This window comes from Wallemia ichthyophaga (assembly GCF_000400465.1).
Source record: "Wallemia ichthyophaga EXF-994 unplaced genomic scaffold scaffold19, whole genome shotgun sequence".
NCBI classification, from domain to species: domain Eukaryota; kingdom Fungi; phylum Basidiomycota; class Wallemiomycetes; order Wallemiales; family Wallemiaceae; genus Wallemia; species Wallemia ichthyophaga.
In genome coordinates, this window is record NW_008806292.1 from 158,288 (window position 1) to 179,180 (window position 20,893).

General features: G+C 48.2%; 13 protein-coding genes across 13 annotated transcripts; 5 read left to right on the forward strand and 8 right to left on the reverse strand.

The window, feature by feature from the left end:
• Position 1: 1 nt before the first annotated feature.
• Positions 2-3,925, reverse strand: J056_001934 (DNA damage-binding protein 1; the record flags this gene model as incomplete). Its single annotated transcript, XM_009271562.1, has 3 exons — positions 2-1,853; positions 1,932-3,140; positions 3,198-3,925. The coding sequence occupies 3 exons, from the start codon at positions 3,923-3,925 to the stop codon at positions 2-4; spliced, it is 3,789 nt and encodes a 1,262-aa protein (XP_009269837.1).
• Positions 3,926-3,961: 36 nt separating this feature from the next.
• Positions 3,962-5,458, reverse strand: J056_001935 (putative mannose-1-phosphate guanyltransferase; the record flags this gene model as incomplete). Its single annotated transcript, XM_009271563.1, has 6 exons — positions 3,962-4,189; positions 4,243-4,365; positions 4,423-5,024; positions 5,077-5,281; positions 5,328-5,396; positions 5,441-5,458. The coding sequence occupies 6 exons, from the start codon at positions 5,456-5,458 to the stop codon at positions 3,962-3,964; spliced, it is 1,245 nt and encodes a 414-aa protein (XP_009269838.1).
• Positions 5,459-5,489: 31 nt separating this feature from the next.
• Positions 5,490-6,296, forward strand: J056_001936 (Protein vip1; the record flags this gene model as incomplete). The annotated part of the gene is made up of 1 exon (XM_009271564.1): positions 5,490-6,296. One exon carries the CDS (start codon positions 5,490-5,492, stop codon positions 6,294-6,296), a length of 807 nt encoding a protein of 268 aa, XP_009269839.1.
• A 132-nt stretch (positions 6,297-6,428) lies between these two features.
• On the reverse strand, positions 6,429-7,322 carry J056_001937 (Putative nicotinamide N-methyltransferase; the record flags this gene model as incomplete). Its single annotated transcript, XM_009271565.1, has 2 exons — positions 6,429-7,085; positions 7,110-7,322. The coding sequence occupies 2 exons, from the start codon at positions 7,320-7,322 to the stop codon at positions 6,429-6,431; spliced, it is 870 nt and encodes a 289-aa protein (XP_009269840.1).
• A 29-nt stretch (positions 7,323-7,351) lies between these two features.
• On the forward strand, positions 7,352-8,422 carry J056_001938 (uncharacterized protein; the record flags this gene model as incomplete). Its single annotated transcript, XM_009271566.1, has 1 exon — positions 7,352-8,422. The coding sequence occupies one exon, from the start codon at positions 7,352-7,354 to the stop codon at positions 8,420-8,422; it is 1,071 nt and encodes a 356-aa protein (XP_009269841.1).
• A 240-nt stretch (positions 8,423-8,662) lies between these two features.
• J056_001939 (uncharacterized protein) lies at positions 8,663-9,628 on the reverse strand (the record flags this gene model as incomplete). The annotated part of the gene is made up of 5 exons (XM_009271567.1): positions 8,663-8,761; positions 8,805-8,889; positions 8,935-9,142; positions 9,199-9,391; positions 9,449-9,628. 5 exons carry the CDS (start codon positions 9,626-9,628, stop codon positions 8,663-8,665), a joined length of 765 nt encoding a protein of 254 aa, XP_009269842.1.
• Positions 9,629-9,695: 67 nt separating this feature from the next.
• J056_001940 (RNA-binding protein rnp24) lies at positions 9,696-10,866 on the reverse strand (the record flags this gene model as incomplete). The annotated part of the gene is made up of 2 exons (XM_009271568.1): positions 9,696-10,687; positions 10,734-10,866. The coding sequence occupies 2 exons, from the start codon at positions 10,864-10,866 to the stop codon at positions 9,696-9,698; spliced, it is 1,125 nt and encodes a 374-aa protein (XP_009269843.1).
• Positions 10,867-10,904: 38 nt separating this feature from the next.
• On the forward strand, positions 10,905-11,938 carry J056_001941 (uncharacterized protein; the record flags this gene model as incomplete). Its single annotated transcript, XM_009271569.1, has 2 exons — positions 10,905-11,054; positions 11,102-11,938. The coding sequence occupies 2 exons, from the start codon at positions 10,905-10,907 to the stop codon at positions 11,936-11,938; spliced, it is 987 nt and encodes a 328-aa protein (XP_009269844.1).
• Positions 11,939-11,972: 34 nt separating this feature from the next.
• On the reverse strand, positions 11,973-12,422 carry J056_001942 (uncharacterized protein; the record flags this gene model as incomplete). The annotated part of the gene is made up of 1 exon (XM_009271570.1): positions 11,973-12,422. The coding sequence occupies one exon, from the start codon at positions 12,420-12,422 to the stop codon at positions 11,973-11,975; it is 450 nt and encodes a 149-aa protein (XP_009269845.1).
• A 218-nt stretch (positions 12,423-12,640) lies between these two features.
• J056_001943 (uncharacterized protein) lies at positions 12,641-12,954 on the forward strand (the record flags this gene model as incomplete). Its single annotated transcript, XM_009271571.1, has 2 exons — positions 12,641-12,857; positions 12,917-12,954. 2 exons carry the CDS (start codon positions 12,641-12,643, stop codon positions 12,952-12,954), a joined length of 255 nt encoding a protein of 84 aa, XP_009269846.1.
• A 208-nt stretch (positions 12,955-13,162) lies between these two features.
• On the reverse strand, positions 13,163-13,564 carry J056_001944 (Dual specificity phosphatase ibp1; the record flags this gene model as incomplete). The annotated part of the gene is made up of 1 exon (XM_009271572.1): positions 13,163-13,564. One exon carries the CDS (start codon positions 13,562-13,564, stop codon positions 13,163-13,165), a length of 402 nt encoding a protein of 133 aa, XP_009269847.1.
• Positions 13,565-13,597: 33 nt separating this feature from the next.
• Positions 13,598-15,091, forward strand: J056_001945 (Ribosomal protein arginine N-methytransferase rmt3; the record flags this gene model as incomplete). The annotated part of the gene is made up of 1 exon (XM_009271573.1): positions 13,598-15,091. One exon carries the CDS (start codon positions 13,598-13,600, stop codon positions 15,089-15,091), a length of 1,494 nt encoding a protein of 497 aa, XP_009269848.1.
• Positions 15,092-15,192: 101 nt separating this feature from the next.
• Positions 15,193-20,875, reverse strand: J056_001946 (Protein rad9; the record flags this gene model as incomplete). Its single annotated transcript, XM_009271574.1, has 7 exons — positions 15,193-15,990; positions 16,035-16,170; positions 16,217-17,043; positions 17,092-19,274; positions 19,326-20,464; positions 20,512-20,686; positions 20,737-20,875. 7 exons carry the CDS (start codon positions 20,873-20,875, stop codon positions 15,193-15,195), a joined length of 5,397 nt encoding a protein of 1,798 aa, XP_009269849.1.
• Positions 20,876-20,893: the final 18 nt, after the last annotated feature.

Consider the following 20,893-nt stretch of genomic DNA (forward strand, 5'->3'; position numbering starts at 1 on the left):
TTTACAGAAGACGCTGCAAATCGTCTGCCAAATTGTGCTTTTGTTCATTGTGCCGGCTGTACCTGCTAATGAGATCCCCGTCGATAATGTCAGACTGCGCACTCTGTCCAACGAGTGCGCCATCAGCACGCGCCGACTTCTCCATCTGCACCAACTCTGCACTACTGCTCTCGTCCACCTCTGCCAGCACGCAGAGGGAGCCTGCACTCGTCCCGTACACAGCGAGTGTATGTAAGGCGTGGTTGTGATAGTTATCTCTTGCACTGACATTGACATTGACACTAACACTGGCACCTTGTCTCCTCCCGCATATCGCACTGACGTTCTCCTGCAGCTGGGCAACCTCCCGCGAACTCACCCGGTGCTCCTCCCCGATCTGCTCGTAGTGAAGGACGAAAAGATTGAAGCGGAGATCAGCACCGAGAGTGATGAAGTGATTGTTGTGGCGCTCTTGCGCACCCCGCTCACCATGCACACCCTCCACAGCCTCCACTAGCGAAGACCACCGCGTGTGCGCGTCGTATCCCACCTGTACGAGTTCCAATTCGCTCGTCTCCGCCCTTTGTCGCAGTTCCAACTTAAGGTAGATGGCGCTCTTGAGGAAATCAGCCACAACCAAGACGCCGTGCATGGCAGAGAGAGAGACTACGACGAAAGCATTGCCGTAGCTGGCGACGAGATTGAGCTGGCACTTTCGGGACAATTCCACCTCATACAACCGCACCTGGTGCCCGACAGCTATTGCGATGCGCCCGTCCAATTCACACACCGCATACACGCAGCCGGGCACAGCAAGCTGGGCGACTATATCTAGGTGTGAGTGGGTGGGGGTATGACTGACAGTAGCGAGGAGAAAGCGTCCTCTATCGACGTCACCTCCGTCACCGTTGTCATCGCCATTACTATCATTAATGTAGTAGGTGCCTATTGCAAGGACTGTATGCTTTTCTCCCTCTCCCTTTTTTTCGCGCCCTACATTCAGACACTCCACTACACTGACCACCTCCCCTTCTTCCAGCTGCAACTGGAGCGTTTCTATGGGAGAGAGGGTATCGTCGAACAACCTCACACTACTCCCTCCCCCGCCTTCGATTACTGTCCTATCGCTTGGGTATGCCGTACGTACGCAACCGACAGCGAACATGTTGTGAGAGGGTATGTGAGTGAGAACGCGCGGTATATCTACCCCCATCTCGATGGTACGCACGTGCACTGTATGTTGTGTAGATGGTATTGTACAGAATCTGATACTGTCCGTATGTGCTAGCACGTACATATCTTCTTCCTCGGAGGCACCATCCTTCTCACTACCACTGTCACACTTGTACGACGTCATGGCGTGTATGAAAGGCGCGTTTACCCCTGATACACTTACACTCACGCTTCGTTGCATATCCACACTCACACCGACGATCGAGGGAACGTCGCACAGCGCGAATATCGCCCCACTTGCCGCTCTCTGCAAAGTGACAGGGGTACTTCCGACTGTGGCGGTGTGTGAGGCGGGAGTGTTTGTGATCGTGTCTGTGTTTCCCGGAGAGGTGTGAGACGTCTGCGCAGCTTGCGCATATTCAAACGCAAAAACATTCCCGAGCGCCGTACCCGCAATAATGACGCCATCTACTGCAAGAAGCGAGTAGATATGTGAGTTGTCGGGTGATGAGCAGGCGCAGACGACGAAGCCGTCTTGAACATCTTGAGCATCTTGGGCATCTCGTGCACCTTGACCACATTGACCACATTGGCCGCTAATTCTCATCACGCGCACCGTGGAATCTTCCCACGTTGCATAAGCGATATGAGAATCATCTAGGGGTGCGAACACAGTTGAGTGGTGTGGTTTGCGTATGAGTCTGAGAACAATCTGTCAGCATGGTGTAGTCGGGTGTCGGGGCTCGGGAAACGGGAGCAAGAAGAACCAGACTACCCACCTTTCATGGAAAGTAATATCGTTATCGTTATCATTATCGCTGTCGTTATCGTCATCCTTATCATTATGCTCAAGGTTATCGTTATCGTTATTATTCGCGCACTGTAGCAGCACCCTATCGCTCATCACCACCAGCACGTATGGGCTTCTTGCGCTTGTGAACCTAGAGTGACCATCCACATACACTCCATCAACATCCATATCGCGCCTGCTAACAAGTTTGCCTATCATATTAAAGACGAACATACTATCGCTCTGGTAGACGACGGTGCGTGAGCCCCACTGCACTGTCGCGAGAGTAGGGACGTCCTTTTTAAGTTGTTTGTATTTGTCTTGCTCCCCGTCCAGTTCGTCCAATGTGCCATAGAGGGCATTGGGATATGTGTATATGTGCGTCGATGTTGGGTAGCTGAAGAGGAGGTGATTGGGGAGGGAGTGCAGGGCATGCAGTGCGGTGAGCGTGTTTGGTGTGGCTGTCTTGTCCTCGCCCAGCAGCTCTAGCGGTGCCAAATACACATCGCGCACGCCAACTCCTGTGCTCACCACACGCAATTTACCTGACTTATTAGCGCCGCTGCACGTGACGACTTGTGTTTGAGTGTGCGACTGTGTCTGGGACTGCGTTTGCTCTGTGTCGTCGGGGTACAGAACTGCGAGGTCACTAACAGGAGCGAGGTTGGTGAAGGACTGCAACTCGACAAGGTGTGGCTGCGCCCCATGCACCACACTCACACTCACCACTTTGGAATCCTCGCACTGGCTACCGACGTAGAAGCACCCATTGCCGAGATGCTGCAACGTCGACGCGACGCTAGTGGTACCGAGGTGGTGCGTCTCCAATCCACTCTGCGTAATAGCGAGATAGTAGAGATCGCCCCGTGCATCACCAACCACCCACGCCAGTCCGTCCGCCGTCGCTGCTGTACATGCTGTCGGCGTAGCGAAGGGTGTATGGGAAGAAGTGTTGGGTATTTGTTGAAGGGGAGTTGTTACTCCTGTGGTTTCTATGTTGGTGCTTGACGAATGAGATTTTGACTTTGACTTGGACTTGGATCTCCGCCGCGTTTTGCCACTTTCCCCCCCTACTTCTGCATCTACATCCCTCACCCTAGGCACGTCGTAGTACTCACAGCTGAACGCACCAATGACCAACACACCCCTCTTCCCACCGCAAACAGAAACGAGGAGGGAGGCGGTAGGGCAGGATGTTCTAATAAGGTGGCTGGTTAGCAATTATGAAATGATCATATCGGCGACATGCACCCACTCTATGCGCAGCTTGGGCGGGGACACGTCTACGCCATCGCCTTCCTGGTTGAGACACTCCACGACAATAACGGGGTTGGGAGCATCGGGTGCTCTCACCAATCTGCACAGCGTCGCTCTGTCGCCCTCCTCGACGGCCAGGAAAGCCATTGCGAGGGTGACAGACCAGTCGATTTGGGTGGTGCGTCCGTCGATGATGTGCCTCGAGTGGGTCTGGTCGTAGGAGAGTCTAAACGCGTGCAGCTGCCCCTGCCACAGATGGCTCAGGCCTGTTTGGGAAGAGTGGTCGACTAGTGTGTTGCAGTATTCGTGGCTGGGGGATGTACCCGTGCCAGTGGTAGTGGTACTGGAAGAGGCACCGTGCGTGAGCATCTTGAGGCATTCGGTTTTGTGCTCTAGCCCACAGTCACCCTCCCACACTCGCAACACTACTAGCTGCGCTGAAGGATGGTCGAGTGTAAGTAGGAGCACATCGTGCGCCTCGCCACCGATTCGCAACCTGTCTATGCCGAGAATGCGGCCGTTTACATCGATACTGCCAAGTAACGTGAGTGCTAGAAGGCCATCACGCCCATCTCGCCCATCTCTAGCCGTGTACAAATGTAGCTGGGTGGTGGACGCAGCGACGAGGACGTTGAGTGCATGTGAATGTGGGATGCATGATTCAATTACGCAAAGAATACTCCCAGAAATACAGTTAGATTTGGTAATTGATTTGCGCAACATCATGGTGATGGTAATGAATCAAGAGGCATTTATAGTAATTTACAGAAGCACCTGACTGGCAGCGCTAGTTGAGAGAGATTTATTAGGCAGAACTATGCAGCTGCGTATGAGTACATCGCGCGTAACGAGTACGTCACAGGCCAGGATACAGATGCCAGATTGGGTTGGTGCGCTCTCATCACCCGTGAAGGGCTGTCCTTCAACGCGGGCCCAGGGTGCCAACCTGCATCGTGCACCGATAATAGCGTAGAGGATACAACAGTGGGGCTGTGTGGTGATGAGTGAGATGATTGAGACACCAAATAGAACACAAGACTTACCTCGATTATCGTATTCTCTTGCACTACCGCATGTGCAACTCTAGCACCCTCTTTCACGACGACATTCGCTGCAATGGACACGAATGGACCTATTTTGCATCCCCGGGCGATATGAGCGGATGGCTAGAGTATAACGTATGAGTGAGTGGTTCAAGCCATATGAACAGCACATATACGCACATCTATCGTCACTGGCTGGACAATTTCAGTTTCACTATCTTTTTCACTTGCGTCATCCAGAGCACCCCGTTGATAGAGCAAAATCCCCTGCTTAGCCTGATACTGAGCCAAATAGAGTTCATTAGCGGGTAAAGCAGATCCTGCGCTTTTAATGGGTCTCCATGGCACATCAGTCTCGAAGACGTACATTTTGTGAGCATCAGCCATCGGCCGTATGACATCCTGTTCGAGGCGGAGGATATGCTCATCGAAGCCAATTTCCTGCTGGGGGATGTTTGAGGAATAGTGGCAGTCGATTATAGCCGCTATTTCATCGAAAAGAGTGACATCGAAGAGATAAACCCCCGTACTAACCAAATCAGAAACGAAACTGTCGGGCTTCTCCGCATAATGAATGGCCAAAGCCTTGTCGTCACTGACTATACAGCCATATTTGTGGGCGCTGCTTCTGGACACACGCGTCGCCTGTATTGAGCCTACACCCTGGTGAGTTTCGTGGAACGCGCGCAGCTGGTTGAGGGGAAAGTCACAGGCGATGTCGCTGTGGATGATAAAGAAAGCAGTAGCGTTGTGCGTGATGAGGTCTCTGAAATGATACGTTCCTGGGAGTTGAGTGATGAGAATGTGGGGAAGAAAGCAGGCAGACAAACTAACCACCTGCAGTACCCAATTCCTGCCACTCCCTGAGATATTTTACAGTGAAACAACCGTTAAATTCTTCATTTGCTTGGTTTATAAACGCAGTGAAAGTATCCTCGGGCCAGAAACCGATGAGAAACACCTCAGTGCAGTGAGGAACTTGGGAAAGAGAGTGAAGCTGGTGCCAGATCATTGGTTTACCGCCGAGTGGGAAGAGTGGCTGGTGTTTCCGTTGGTAAGTGGCACAAATTGGGCAAGTGACCCACCTTGGGCATATCAGCAGCCAAATTGAGTGGCCTGAACGAAGTACCTCTGCTTGGGCCACCAGTGAGAATCTAATGGAAATGAGTGTTTAACCGTCAGCCACTCCACCACCCACAACAGCCTTTACAACCATGGCAGTGTCCGTTGAACCCATACCACCATCAATGGCTTCAATTTTAGTCACCAAAATAGCCACAGGCACCACCGACGAACAAATTGTTAAATTCTTCTCTTTCTGTGGTAAAGTCAAGGCGTCCTCCTTTGAACAGGACACCACCCACAGGACCGCATATATCGAATTTGAGAGGGAATCTGCTGCACGCACCGCTCTCCTTCTCAACGGCGGTAATCTTGAGGGCTCTCTTATTGAAGTTAGTTCCAACGACGTCGACAATGGCGTTGCTGGGCCTCCTCCTGGCTCCACTGCAAACACTACCACACACTCTCCTCCACCCTCTACTGAGCACGTTGTCCAAGAAGATAAACCACGCACTGCCATTCTTGCTCAATACCTCGCCCACGGCTACCACATCGGAGACGAAGCCATCCAGAAAGCCATCGATCTCGATTCAAAGCACGGCATTTCTAACAGATTCATTACCTACCTCCACCAATTCGACGAGGGTGCCGGTAAGCGCACGGGCAACGCCGACCTCCCCCTATCGTCGCAGCTCTACGAGAAAGCACAGGGTCTATTCGGCAAGGCGAAGGAAATTGACACGCAGAAGGGCATCTCAGAAAAGAGCACTGGTTGGTTCGGTCCTTACTACCAGAAAGCCCTCAATTCCCCCTACGCGGCTAAGGTGCAGTCCTTCTACACTAACGCTCATAAGCAGGTTTTAGACGTACACGAGGAAGCTCTGCGTATTGCTGCGCAAAAGAAGGATACCTTTGTCAATAACGGCGGCGATGTTAACGCTACTTCTATCGCTAAAGCCCCGGCTGATACTGATGAGAAGAAGCCGGCGTAGACTGGCACATTTAGTATGAAATAACGACCATCACAATCATCACGTGTATTCAATTCGATTCATTTCTAATCATGTTAATTTCTTACGGGTCTTTAACGAGGCTTTCTGGCAAAGTGACTCATGTCACATGTCTCACTCAGTTAGTGAAAATTTACCCCCTTTCTCATCCCACCCTGCTTTCTCGTACATATCAAGCAAACGCAGCCACATGTGGCGACCAGGCCCGTCCCCAAAGGAAGGCTCTTTCATCCACTCCAAGCCATGCTGGAGTACGCCCACAGCGCGTTCAGAGCCGCCATTCGCGTCCCCGAATGATCCGTGGAGGGTAGCGCGCGCGGGAGCGGGAGGGGACTGAGGATAAGCAGCGCAATGGAGGATGTTAGCGTTATAGAAAAGAATCTGGCCGGCCTTCAAGTGTACCTGCTTGGCGTGAGGCATGAGTGCGGGGTTGGTAGTTGGGAGGGTGTTGCAGCTGAGCTCTCTCTGGATATGATTCCGCACCTGTCTATGTGAGCCCGGCACAACCCATAAACAACCATCGTCATAGAGTGGTGCGTTGAACTGGATGCCGTAGTGTGGCACACGTAGCGCCTGCTCCTCCGCCTCCGCTTCGATAGCGTGGTTCACGTGATCCCTGTGCCAGCTGAGGTTGAAAGACGTTTTCGCAGGCAGGATGAGCATATTGAAAAGCTCCATTTGGAGAGCTCCCTCATCGCATCCAATTAGCCCCGCTGCCAGCGCTGTGAGGCGGGTGTTGGCGTAGAACGCACGAAATTGCGGCAGACGCAGCTAGGGATGCATCAGGTGCTGCACTCCCCAACTATCAGGAGTATCCGCGTCACTCCATGGCGGGAACTGCTTGCCCACTACGCGCCTATGTGGCCAGCGGTGACTGCGTGTGAGCTGTTCTGCTGCCGCTGCCGCTTCTCTGAGCTGGGACAGCTCATCGCCTTGTATAAACCCATCTATCACCACATATCCCGTGCTGTCTAATTCTCGTTTGTGCGCTGCGTTCATCTCGCTCATCTTGCTCGCTTCACAACGGTCAAGAGCATATGATAAGACGCAGTCTGGCACACCCGATAAGCGCGGGCAAGCACGTGCAGACGTGCGCGCACATGCGTATCTACCAGGGCATACCCGGGCATACAAGTGTACGGCCGCGGACCCGGGCTTTCGCCGCGCTAGCGCAGCCTTTCCTGGAGCTACCGAGTCACTTGCCGTGGGGCGCGTCGTATGCGGGTGTGATAGTGGCATGTTCGCTCGCCCTGCGCGCCACCATCACTCTCCCTCTATCAATCTGGCAGCGTCGGCGCACAGCGCGGCTAGAGCACCGCGTGAAGCCAGCGCTGGACGTGTGGGCGATTGAGCAGAAAGGGGTGTGTCGGCGCGAATGTCGTGCGGCGGGGCTGAGCTATGATGCGTATACGAAGGAGTGGACTCGACGCTACAAGCGACAGCGCAGGGCACTCGCACAGATGCACAACTGCTCAGTCCTTCCAACCGTTCTTCTCCCGCCTCTCATAGGCATACCAGTGTTTATTGCCGTGTCTAACACCCTCCGCGTGGCCTCAGCTGTGGCTTTGACTCAGCCGCACACTGCAGACGGTGGCCATGGCCTCGCGGAGGAATCGCTTTCCCTTCCTTTCTTGGATTATCCCTCGCTCGCCCTCCCAGCAACTGACCCCACCGTCGCGCTCATGATCGGTGCGGCGTTCCTCACCAATACGGAAATCACGACCAATTTGCGCAGAAAATTGCTAGAGATACGCACCCCGCCATCTAATACGGGTGTCGAGGATGAGCAGAAGGATAGCGCGCAGACGCCGCAAGAAAATAACACACGTATGGATATGGGTGTGCACGAGAAGGGCGTCACTATCCTCCTGCGCAGTCTCTCACTCGGCATGAGCTGGTTTGCACTCAGCATACCCCTCTCCCTCGCTCTTTATTGGCTCACGAGTGCCGTCTTCTCCGTCGGCCAGACTACCATTCTTGGCATGTTGGCCAATCGCGACGCGAGAAATCACGTAAAAAATGATATAGAACTGCTACGTGATCACAGAGTGCAGCAGTATAGACTCGCGGAACAGAAGGCGAACTTGGCTAAATCTAGAAGACGTTAAGATGTTAATGTGAGTTTGTAGTAGCACACTCACACCACAACTACAACCCGCAAATGATGATACGTAGGATATTGCATACACCCCTTGTCTTACAGCTCGTGGGCGTAAGTGTAAACTCAAAACTTGATCTAATCTGATGGCATGGGTGTGGGTTGAGTGTGGAGGATGTAGCTGGCGATTTAGCTAACGATACAACTGCAGGAGAAGCATACAAATAAAATCAATACATTAGACTATAGATTACTTGACTCTCTCCCCACGCATGCGCCTATCCTGTGTCTTTGTTTTGTCTTCCTTGTGCATCCATTTGAGCAGAGATGACGACAAACTAGCTACGCCCTGATATTGTCAGCAAGGAGGATGCCGAGTAAGACATACACACAATGTACCACACGAGAGAAGGTATGGTATCGAGAAGAGAATGCAAGTAGAGTGAGAAGCGTGTGTAAATGTCCATATAGAATGCGCTGTGTGGTTTTAGTGATTTTTTTTGCTTACGCTCAAGCACCTACTAGTCGCCATTGTAGCTCAGCCGCCCACTCCACACAGGCAGCTTCTTGTACTCGCTGTCCACGAGCAGCTTGCGCATGCTGGCTGTGTTCGGTGGGATCTGGTACGGCGACACAAACCGCAACGTCTGTCCTTTATCCTGTGCCAAGACATACACGGGTACTTGGAACAGCAGCCAGCGTGTGCTCATCTGTCTGATATCGCTGTCGTCTGGATAATGACAGCGTAAGCGTGTTATTCGTTCGACCAAGCACCCCGCCACGCACATTCTGCTCGACCCACCCGAACACCACTCACATCTTTCAACTCGTCGGCAAGATCGTTGAGAGATTGTTTGAGGAGGCGCTCGAATTCGTCGTGTTTGCCTGTTGTTATGAGTACAAACCAGAGCATTTCCTCGTCGTGGTCGCCATCGTCGCTGTCGTCGCTGCCACTGCGGTTACCACCCTCCACTAATGACTACATTCACGCAATCGTCATTACAGCTATATGATAACAATTAAGAGAAAATCCCACCTTCCAGCGCTCGTCGTTAAGTGCTGTCGCATGCACACTCAACGTATTCTGCTCAGAGGCTTTCTGTGTGATATTCACCCCAGTCACCATCCCAATCATGTCCTCAAATAGCCCGCCCAAAGCCGAGGTGAAGAAGCAGCAGATTGATAACGCCGCGTAAATGACGTTGCTTGTGCGCATAGTTGGGTGTGTGAGTGAATTTTCTGAATAATCTAAGTAATCTGAATAAATTATAAAATTTACAAATCTAATCAAACGTTATCTTGTTTCCTGCTGCTGGCTGGTTGATTGCACCACTGGCCTTATCTGAACGCTGTGCATTAGCAAGCGCGGCACCAGGTTTAGCACGTTTTGGTGGTTTGCTTGAGTCATCTTGACGCTCCCTACCACCACCTTCCTTCTCACTCTCTTTGTCAAACTTGCGCTTCTTCTGCTCGCTTCTATCCTGGCCAAACTGCACCTTCAATTCACGGCCGTACATCTTGTGGTTGTGAGACTCGCAAAGTGCAGAAGTGGCTTGTGAAGTGTTCTTGAAATCAATGAAACACCAACCTTTGCATTTTCCGCTGTCTGGGAATGTACCAAGACGGACTCTCTTGATGCCAACGTCCAGCTTATCATCGGCGCCTGCTTTGTTCTGCTCAATCTGACGCTTGTGGTGTTTCTCCGCGTTGCTGACTAGCCAATTTTTGATCGATTCCTGTGTTGTATCGAAGGACAAATTACCAAAGAAAAGCGTTGGATTTGGCTTGTTTTGTTGGCTGCTGAGAATTTTCCTACTAAACTTGGACAGATCCTTCTCGTCTGCGATTCCTTCAGGCAGCTGGGGCTTTGGTCTGCCTTCAAAGTTGCTAGACGACTTAATCAACAGCTTCCTGCCATCGAGGTTGTTCTCAGATTGCGCTATAACCTTGTGCATGATATCCTCCGTCGACAGATCCACATAGGCGAACCCTTTGTTGTGCTCATGGGCTTGGTGACCCTTGGGCATATTTATTCTAGTGATAACGTCCTCAGATTCGCCGATATTGTTTGCAATCCACTCGAAAAGCCGCTCTCTCGTTGTTTTGAAGGATAAATTGCCAATCCACACACCCCAGTGAGATCTCTTTTCTTTCTCTGGTGCTGGTCCACTAGCCTCAGTTTTGGCTGTCGACTCTGTCTTCTCTTGGTCGTCAGCGCCGGCGTTCTTCTCAGCCATGGCAGCTTCTCTACGCTGCTTTCTTCTCTCTTTATGACCTGTACTGGATGTGAGATGGATTAATTACAGATATACTCCACCCACTCAACGCCTTCTCTTCTTCTGGCTGTGGATGCTCACTGTCCCCAGCTTGAGCCTGCACTTGCTGAGTATTCACCTCCTCATGCACCTCACTCCCGCTATCGCTCTCACTGCCGCTGCTGCTGCTGCTGCTCATCGCTCGTCTCTCTTGATAGCTAACGACCAACCCGTAAAATGTCAAACGACGACAACAAATACAAAAACAAATTACTCTCAAGGATTCAATTCGGTGGCCGCGTGTACAAATTGCAGGATGCAGACCTCGACAATATACAATCGTTTGATAGAGACAAAGATAGAGATATAGATACAGACTCGTTACAAGTCAGTTAGTCTCGTCTGATCACGCAGCCCTTCTAATCTCCAGCTAGGTGGATGAGCAGACGCGGGAGAGACGGGCGAACAAATTCGGTGCTGTTGAGATGGACCGTGACGATACAAAGACAGAGCAGGCTGGGAAACTGGAGCACCCTGAGCAATTAGACGACTCACACGATACTCACGATCCAGACGCTAGACCAGATGCCACCGTCAGACCTTATTCTCTCTTCCTCAGCGGCGACATCGTTGGTAAACTGTCGACTCAGCAATTGCTAGCGTACGCAACTGAGTTCTGTGAACCTCCTCCATATGGTATGGAATGGATTGATGATCACCGTTGTGTGTTTCTCTGGCACGAATCACACGACTTCAGACAAGCTTGGAAGGGTTTGCTCCTTGATCCTCCAGAAAGAGGTCTCCCCAGACACGGTCAGGATGACTTCTTTAATCTCCTCCCTGCTAGAAATGTCCCCTCCACTCTCAGCAGAATAGACCCCATCGACGATGCCGTACAGATACGCATTCGTCCGGCTACCACTGGTGACGTCAAGAAGAAAACTCAGTACAGAAATTCAAGATGGTATGATAATCACGGTAGACGCGCTGGTAAAATTGGTGAATCGCCTCCACGAGTAGACTCAAGTAGACGCGAAATGAGCCCGGAAAGATGGGAAAACGATAAAGCGGATTTGGACGCAGAGTTGGATGGCATCAGCACAGGTCGGTATCGCGACTATTCGCCTCCACGCAGCAAGTCGAGTAGGTCAAGGGGAGGAGCGCGGGGTAGAGACAGGGGTAGATCTGGTCGTGATCGGGAAGCTAGACGACCACTCGCCAATGCAGATGATCTTGATAAAGAACTTGAAGACTACGTGTCTAATAGGTGATGACTGAATAAATAATACATGTACAAACTGATATCTACACAAACGTGCCACTGTTCACGACTAGAAATTCATCCGCATATTTTGCGAACACCTTTCCTCGAAGTAGTGGTAGAGCAACAGGACCATAGCTCCTACTATCGCGTGAGTTGGTAAGGTTATCGCCAGCCAACCAGACGTGATTCTTGGGTACTTGTATGTACTGGCTGTCTGGGTCATCTAGGTCAATAAAAAGGGGGTCTCTGAGAATAGTATCGCCTGGAAAGCCAATCAAACGTTTACATACGCTCTTGTCAGGCTGGTCGGGAGTGAGAGCAACGACTAGATCACCGCGCCTGACTCCGCTACCATACTCTCTCCTCAAAAGATCGATAGCGCTTTTACTTGCCACTTTAACCAGATTCTGCTCATCATTCTGCAACCCCTTTTTGATTGACATTGGCTCATGGAGGAGCCACGCGCCTGACGACTCGATTGTCGGTATCATTGATATCCCATAACTAAGTTGCATATCGGCGACATGCATTCTGAATATTTCCGCTCCGCACCATATCTTTTCATCATCAGCGTCTTCTCTGTTGAGGGGGCAGCGGTGAGGCTTACTTGGATAGTCAGCAGCGAAGACCGCCACGCTATTCTGGAAACCTGCTGGCGATTGCGCCACACAGAGCGCAACATGTTCTTGAGTGAGTGCGACCAACAGTCATGTCACCGCACGAGGAGCCACAGAGCGTGAACGTAAAAATAGACAAAGATGCAGCACAGCCGGGACAGAGCTACGATAGATACAAGAAGGCATTCGAGCTGCTATCTGTGGATGATGTTAACAAGATTGAGAGTGTGCCGTGTATGCGCAACGCTCTCCTCTACGGGATAGGCGGTGGAATAACATTCGGTGCTATTCACTTCATATCCACGAGGAGTGAGTGGCGTGTGTATTTCAGTGGCTTGTAAGACGCTCACACCGACAGGAATCAAAAGCAGTTGGAATTGGACATTTGCTAGCTCAATGGTGGTGATGGTGGCCACATGGCAGCACTGCCGTTCCAGACGCGGCGAAGAAATGGACAAGATGAGACTCCTTACTGAGAAGTATAGCGATCATCACATCTCCAATCTCAAGCGTAAGAATGACGAAGCGAGAAGACAGCGAGAAGCGCAGGAGCAGGAGCAAAAGCAAGGAAATGAATATAAGTGGTATAATCCAAAGCGATATTTGTAAACAACTTAGCAATCCCACAACTCTTTCCTATAATTCTCAACTAAATCCTTATCTGTACCGTACTTGGCTTGAAATTGGGTAAAGCCACCCCTGAGAACCATCACATCCTGCTCTTTAGCATTTGGTAGCAGATCCTGTCTCGATTCTGCGTAGATTCTCGCTGCTTTCGGTCCCCTAGACTGCGATAACGCGCAATGGAAGACGACTCTAGGTACAGACTCATTTTGCTTGACGAGCTCGTGCACGCTATCCAAAAAGCTATTCGAAGGTACATTCTGGCAACCTTTGATATGACCGCCGATGAAATCAGAATCCCTTACATCCACAACCAGTAGTTCTGCTGGCTTGCCGATATGGCTGAGAATTTCTTTGTCGTTTACGTATCTATAAGGCAGCCCGAAACTCATGTTCACTGTTTACTTTCAAGAGCGATAGAACAAATGTCTTCATCTAGTGAATCAAGCGTGGAAGAAGATTACGAGGGCTGGAATTCTGACGATTTGGAAAGCAAGAAGACGATAGCACTCACTGCAAATAAGACATTCGATAGGCCTGAGTCCGCTTTAGAATTTGATAAGCAGAATGGCTTGGATTTGATTGAATTGATAAAGAGGCTCAATTTAGATTACTATAATCAAATCAGATTGGTAAACTTCATCAGAAAACAAGGCAAGGACGCAGTTTCAGCCATCACACCAAACGACGCCTTCTTCTCAAATGATGAATACCTGATCCCAGCTATAGAGTCAGATCCACTGCTGTTCCAACTCACCAACGACGATGACTGGTCAGACGACGAGCAGCCTACGAACACTACCGATGAGCAATTGAAGCAATTGCAAGCTCAATTGAAGCAATCGAATAGTTTCATCAACGATAAACTCTTGAATGATAACTTTGTTGATACGGAGTATTTCGAAAGCTACGACTACAATGAGATTCACGAGACTATGATCAAAGATCATGTTAGGACTGCTTCGTACGCTCAGTGGATACTCAACAACCAGCAGCTCATTAAAGGTAAGACTGTCATGGATGTTGGCTGTGGTACAGGTATCCTCTCCCTCCTGGCTGCCAAAGCCGGCGCCAAGAAGGTTTATGCCATCGATGCATCCAACATCGTGCGCAAAGCCAATGAGAATATTGCAGCAAACAATCTCACCAACGTCATCCAAGTAGTTAAGGGTAAAGTTGAAGAGATCGATCTGGAAGGAGTACAAGTCGACGTTATTATATCAGAGTGGATGGGATATTTCTTGCTCTTCGAAGCGATGCTTGACAGTGTAATTGTAGCAAGAGACAGATACTTGAAGCCAGACGGTGTAATGGCACCATCGCACATGCGCATCCTTCTGGGTGCAGCATCTAACTCCGATTGGTGGAACGAGAAGGTTGGATTTTGGGATAATATTTATGGTTTCACAATGAGTGGAATGTCAAAGGATATCCATAAATCTGCTCACGTCGAATCATTCGAACAGAGCTCACTGATAAGCAATAGCGTTGGCCTACTAGACATAAACACCAAAACCCAAAAAGCAAAAGCATTGAACTTCAAGTCATCATTCAATCTGAAAATCGAAAGTGATGAAACAATGCATGGATTTCTCGGTTGGTTTGACACCTTCTTCACAGACTCCAAGTCAGCCGAAACACCAAAAGAATGCAACTCACAAGATCCACCTTCCGTTAAGTCCCTCATAGATGACGCCGGTGCTGAGCATAAGGATGTCTCTTTCACCACTGGTCCTCATGGTACTGAAACTCACTGGAAGCAGACTTTCTTCGCCTTTTCGAAACCATTAGATGTGAAGAAGGGTGATAGTATATCTGGTGTATTCATCTCTAACAAGAGCGAAAGAGGTTTGGAGATGGAAGTCATATGGAAATTGAATGACAAAGAGGAAGTCAAATCGTTATTCAAACTCAACTAAGAATAATTCTAATTTATTTTATATGCTCATTTTATACAACAATTGTTTGCCATGTGTAAAATAAATACTGCAATTGAAAAGTTTTGAATATGCCAACTTCATTAATCTGAAGATCCATCACTCAGCATAGACTCAGCGTCGTCATCTAATCCAGTAGTAGGCGAATCGTCGATCAGATTGAAGTAAGCATCTATCTGTTCAGTAAAATCCTCCTTTGTACTCATGATCTTGGCTGCTCCTGGTATAGCCCCATATTCGATTGGTCGCATCTCTGTCTTAATAGCTAACGCCTTGTCACCATACGAAGTCTTCTTCTTTGGATTATATTCGAAGAACTGCTTATCAGTAAAGCCATACATATCTCTGAGATTGCTTTTTAGGAGTGTGCAAATTGAAAAAACAACGCTGCTCCTTATCATGTTCTTCATGGTCTCATTGATATTTTCGAAAGAAAGTTCGTCACGAAGTTGTTCACCGTGCGTCGCAAGATACGTAGAGAGCATCTTGCCAATACACAATACTTCCTCATTGTTCTGATAGCTGAAAGCGAGCAAGTTGTCAGCCACAAACTTTGACATCGAGATGCTATCATCTGAGACAGCCTTCCTCAATGGATTCATGTCGAAGTGTTTGACAATTCCACCCAAAAAATCCAGCTTCATTAAACGTTTCTCCTTCATAAAATCGAACCACGTTTCCAATAATGCAACATCATTTCTAAATCCATTTTCTTGTCCAGTTATGAGACGGTGGTACTGGAAGGCTTTTTCAACCGTGGCAAGATACTGAGTATTGAGAACAGAAGCGTGTTTAGAGTGAAGGGTTGCGTGGAGCTCTTTAGCCTTTGCGACCGTTGCTCCTGATGTACTGGTCTCGAGAGCTACTAGTGCTGGGAGTAGCTATGCGCATTTAGCAAAGCCTTTAATGTAGTTGCAATACTCACTTCAATTGGGTGGGTTAGACCCTGTTTAACGACAAATCCTAATATATCTATGGCCGGTGCGCTTATGGCGGCGGACGTAGAAAGCGCTGCATCGAGTATATGACGAAGGTAACGTGTCAGTACGCGCGGACCAACGCTAATAATGAAGTCAGTTGCAAATTAAAGTCACACATTTCACTCACTTAGAGTCATTCAAGACATCAGCATCGCCAATAAGGTTATCGACAGTGATTTCTTTGTTCTGTACTGTTGCATCATCAGGCTTATCGTTCTTCTTAAGCTCATCCACTCTCAAATACTCCTGGAATACCAATAAAAGTTGCAGCTGGTCTGATTTATGCTGTGTATCAGTATCACCAAACACTTCGTCCATCATTTGGATAGAAGCCAGATCATTCATCAGATAAGGATATCCAACAAAAAGACAACCTAGTCCGCGTAATGTGAGAGCACGTATACTCGGTTCTTTGACATTTGAACGAACAGCCATAAGCAAAACCCAGATGCGTACGGGGATGGTGAACTCTCTTTCGTCGTCTGATTCGTCGGTATGTTCAAAGACGAGCAATTTATCTACCTCATCAAGATCATTGGCTGCGTTGAAGTACTGCTGACGTGCTCTTTCCCTAACGTGCATATCATCGTAGTTCTTAACATCATCAAAGTCGCAGTGCTGAACAAGGAGGGACATGATTATAATGAGTACTCTGCACTTCATAAATGCTTCCTTGGTTTGTGAATTACTATCCAATAGTGCCTTCGTTTCAGTTACTGCCTTGAGTAGCATTCTTGTGAGCGTAACATAAGAGTTCGTGTGGCGGGTTACGACGTGGCAAAGACATGCTACAGCTTCGGAAAGCTCAGACATCCTGCCATTTGGATTGGCTATTAAAGGCAACAGCCTATTCTGAAGATTATCGGTGAGACGCATTGATGTTACTATTGGGAGTCTCGGTATGACCTTTCTGAAGATCTTCAGAGTAGCTTCGCAAATGGCTCTTTCTTCAGGCTTTAGTGATTATTAGTAGAAAATCCAACGCGACGAATTAGCACCCACACTTCGACCATTAGTTAGCAACGGTAAGAGCTGCTCAGCAGCGGAACCTCCAACAACTCCTTTGCCTGTACCAGAAATGACAAGTATAGCTCTTACACAAGCGAGAGGACTAAAATTCTTATCTTCTTCCCTCATGTCAAGCCTGTCTACTAGAGAATTTGCGATAGATTTAAGACGTGTCGAAATTTGAACGTTGTGAGACATTGGATGTCTCTTCACCAGCTTCAACATAGCCTCTTCGAATAAACTATAGCGATCCCCAAAGAGCTTGGTGACCATCATGATAATCTCTACAACATCATTGATCGATTTCGATTGATCGTCTTCATCATAACTCTTCTCATCTCTGATAAACGCCTTCTCCTTTGCTGATGACTTGGGGATAACAAGGTCCAGCCAAAGTTTGTCAAGAGCATCAAGAGCAGCATCTTTCAGTAAGTCATCCTCATCAGCAATACGCAAGCAAAATAGCTTCGCTATTTCCGCCTTTCTTTTTAAGCTGGTAGTTGACTCGTAGATATCTCTGAGAAGCTTTGCAACACGCTTTCTAACCGCAGGACTCGAATCATCGATTCTTCTACTCACAATAGTGAAGTATGCATCGGCAACTCCACTGTCCTTGGCGAGATGCTTAGAAAGGACATCCAGAGCTGCATCCCTAACACTAGAAGCGACATCACCGACCCTGCTACTAATACAACGCTTAATATCTTCATCATTGAGGAGGCTGTTATCACTCATAATGGCTACACCAAGTGCTTTGACAGCTTTAGCACGGATAGATGCTGAGTTAGAAGAGAAAGACTCTAAGATGGTGACGAGAATTCGATCCTGCGCTTTCTGTACAAGCGATGTAGATGAGAGCTGTAATGTGATGTACTGCATTTGGTTCATGCTGAGACGATTATAGTCAGCAAAATCCATATTCTCGTCTTCTGCCCAGATCTCTTGAAGGAATGTAAAAAGCTTTCCTTGTACACCTGATTGGTTATGACGAACTGTTTCATCTTCGCCTGCTTCTTCAAAAATGGTTTGCGACACCTGAAGCCCTCTTACTATTGCATAACCCCATTGCGATCCAAGCGACTCATAGGCTGACCTACATAGTTCGCTTCTCGACCCATTTATGTATAAATTCATGAGTAACTGCTGATGAATAGAGTGAAGATTTTCTAGTGCGCCGATATCTCCATTAGTGACAGTCCTTTCAATATCAAAGTATGGATTAGAATCATTTTTGCCTTCCTCATGCATTCTTTGAAGCTCCACCGTTCTAACATGAGCAAAGATGTTACCGAAATGCTCCAAAATCACCGAGCGCATGTTGTTGACTTCAGTTGGTGATTTGATTTTCGGGTCTATTTCATGCTCTACTAGCTTGACAGTGACAACAAGTAGCCAGGATGCACCGGGCCACTCTGGAAGATGCAGTACTGTCAGTGCATCATTTACAATATTCTCCAACATGATCTTATAGTCTGCCTCATGCGAGCTCTTTTGCGATTTGGATTGTGAGATGTGAGTAAACACTTGAAACATGATGCTCTGCGAAATTGATATTGTTGGAACTAGAGCCCTCTTCCAGAGTCCAGCCTCAGCTAACAGAAACTCTGTATGTTTTTTATCTTTCCCATCATCTACCTCCTCATCTTTGAAAGTGTTCAAGTGATGTTTGTCGCGCAAGGTGTTGACTTGTTCGTGCACGCTGTGCGAGCATGCTTGAACAAGCTGGAAAAGTAGTGCTGAGAGTGTGAAGATTGATTTTCCTGACTTTAATTGGTACTGCCTGGTTTGCTTCTTTAACTCAGGTAATTTAATCGTTGCAGAGAGTATTTCGTCGATAATCCAATGTCTTTGTGTATCGTAGTTTGCGAAGATATTTTGCATGAGAGTGAGCGCAGTCAGGCGCAATTCTCGCAATCCAATACCCCCTCCAATTGGCGAAAGAGCATTTTTAACGGCACCGTTCTTCGTTGATGTTGGTTCAGCTACGAAAAATGGTCCGATCGAAATGTATGTTGCGGTGATCAAGACTGAGTCTCCCAGACTGACATGCGTAAGATTCATTAGGGCATTTAGAGATGGAAGGGATGATTTGATTGCGTTGAAGAGGTTCGAGAGTTGCTTCTTGATTGGCTGTGGATCTTCTCTTGCAATATACGCGAGGCACTCAGATGGGTTGCCTATTTAAAATGTTAGTTAGACATGTACTACACAGCAAAACGTAGACCCACTGTATCCTTCTTCAATTGCTTCAACGTATGAATATACAGTCTTGGTGAGATGATGTCTGAGAACCGACAAACACTTCGAAAGCACGTCTTCAAAGTAAAGCTGCTTTGGTAATTGGTCGAACTTCATAATCAGAAGAATGCACTCCACTGCTATAATGGATTCTGTGGATGTTTGAAGGTTTCTTTTACATCCTTCGACATCCCGTTCATCCACAGTCCAAACGGATAGCTTGTCACCCAGCCCAACGGTCTTGCTGAGTAGCTTGATCAGACGTGCGAGCGTAATGACCAGCTCTGATTGCGAAGTACCATCAAAGTCATTATTAGCCAGCTCAAGAATAGAGTTTGGCTTGCTGGCATAAAGTTGATTTAAACACGAGGAAATGTCTTTGATAAAGGTTGCTTGCAAGTGACCACCACTTGCAAACATAGCAGCGTATTCCTTAGGGATTTCATCCACGCCCATCAACACGCTATCTTCAGTCTCCAAAATTGAATTAATAAGTTGCTTGAGCTTCTTTAATGAATGCTTGTCAATTGAGTTATTGGACAGCTCTGTAGCAACAACAGTCCTGCGAGATGATGCAGCCTTGGGAATGTTCTTCAAAAGCGGGTTGTGTGCAACGATTTTGTCAACAAATTTATCGTCTTTTGTAACAGGAGGCGGTGCTTTCTCAGCTTCCATCGCTTCTGCAGGCGGATCGGAACTGAAATGCACTTGCTTGGCTGGTTTTGATTTTGGGTCTGACACATTTCGTGAAGTTTTAGGCGGTTCAGTCTGTTTGGAGCGTTTATTGCTAGGTGAGTTTGCTTCATATGGAACATCTCGCTTCTTGCTTTCCTTGTTTTTTGCAGGTAAATTTTCACCATCAGTCTTTGCATTCTCCCGTTTTAATTTGGACGATGAAGGAGGAGGAGGATCGTTAATGATTCTATTCCTCAAAGAGTACAGATAGTTGCTGTCATCTTGCATTGATAATGCGATTTCTGCGTTGCTAGTATTCTTTGTCTTTGGTTTACTTGATCTAGGGAGTGGGGGTATAGATTTTTGTACTTTGTTTGCTGTTGAGTTAGGCATACCGATATCGAGATGGACTGGATTGTTAGATATTGATATATCTGCAGGTAGTTTGATATTGCTTTTGTATGTCAGCCATATCAAAGACATTGAATACGCGGAACTAACGGCAGAGATTCGTCCTGGATATTGAGCTGATGCTGTTTGCGTATCAGATCTACAATATCTTCGTCGTCTGATGCGCCAGTATTCCAGATGATATCAAATTCCTCGTTGGACGGCTTGGAGGAGGCTAAATCTGGAGACGATATATATGTATGTGATTCTGGAAAGAGCCTGGAGACTGTTGTGTGTGTTATCTCTTTGCATCTCGATGTTTGTTCTTCAACTCACATTGAGAAGATGGAAGTGCGTTTGGAAAGGGGGAGATAGAGATAACATCATTTATGTTCTTGATTGGCCTTTTGCTATTCCCCGGCCCATCATCCTTGCCACCGCCATAGAATGATCTCACGGTGAATTTGGTCGTCATCGTTGGGTTGATCGTTCC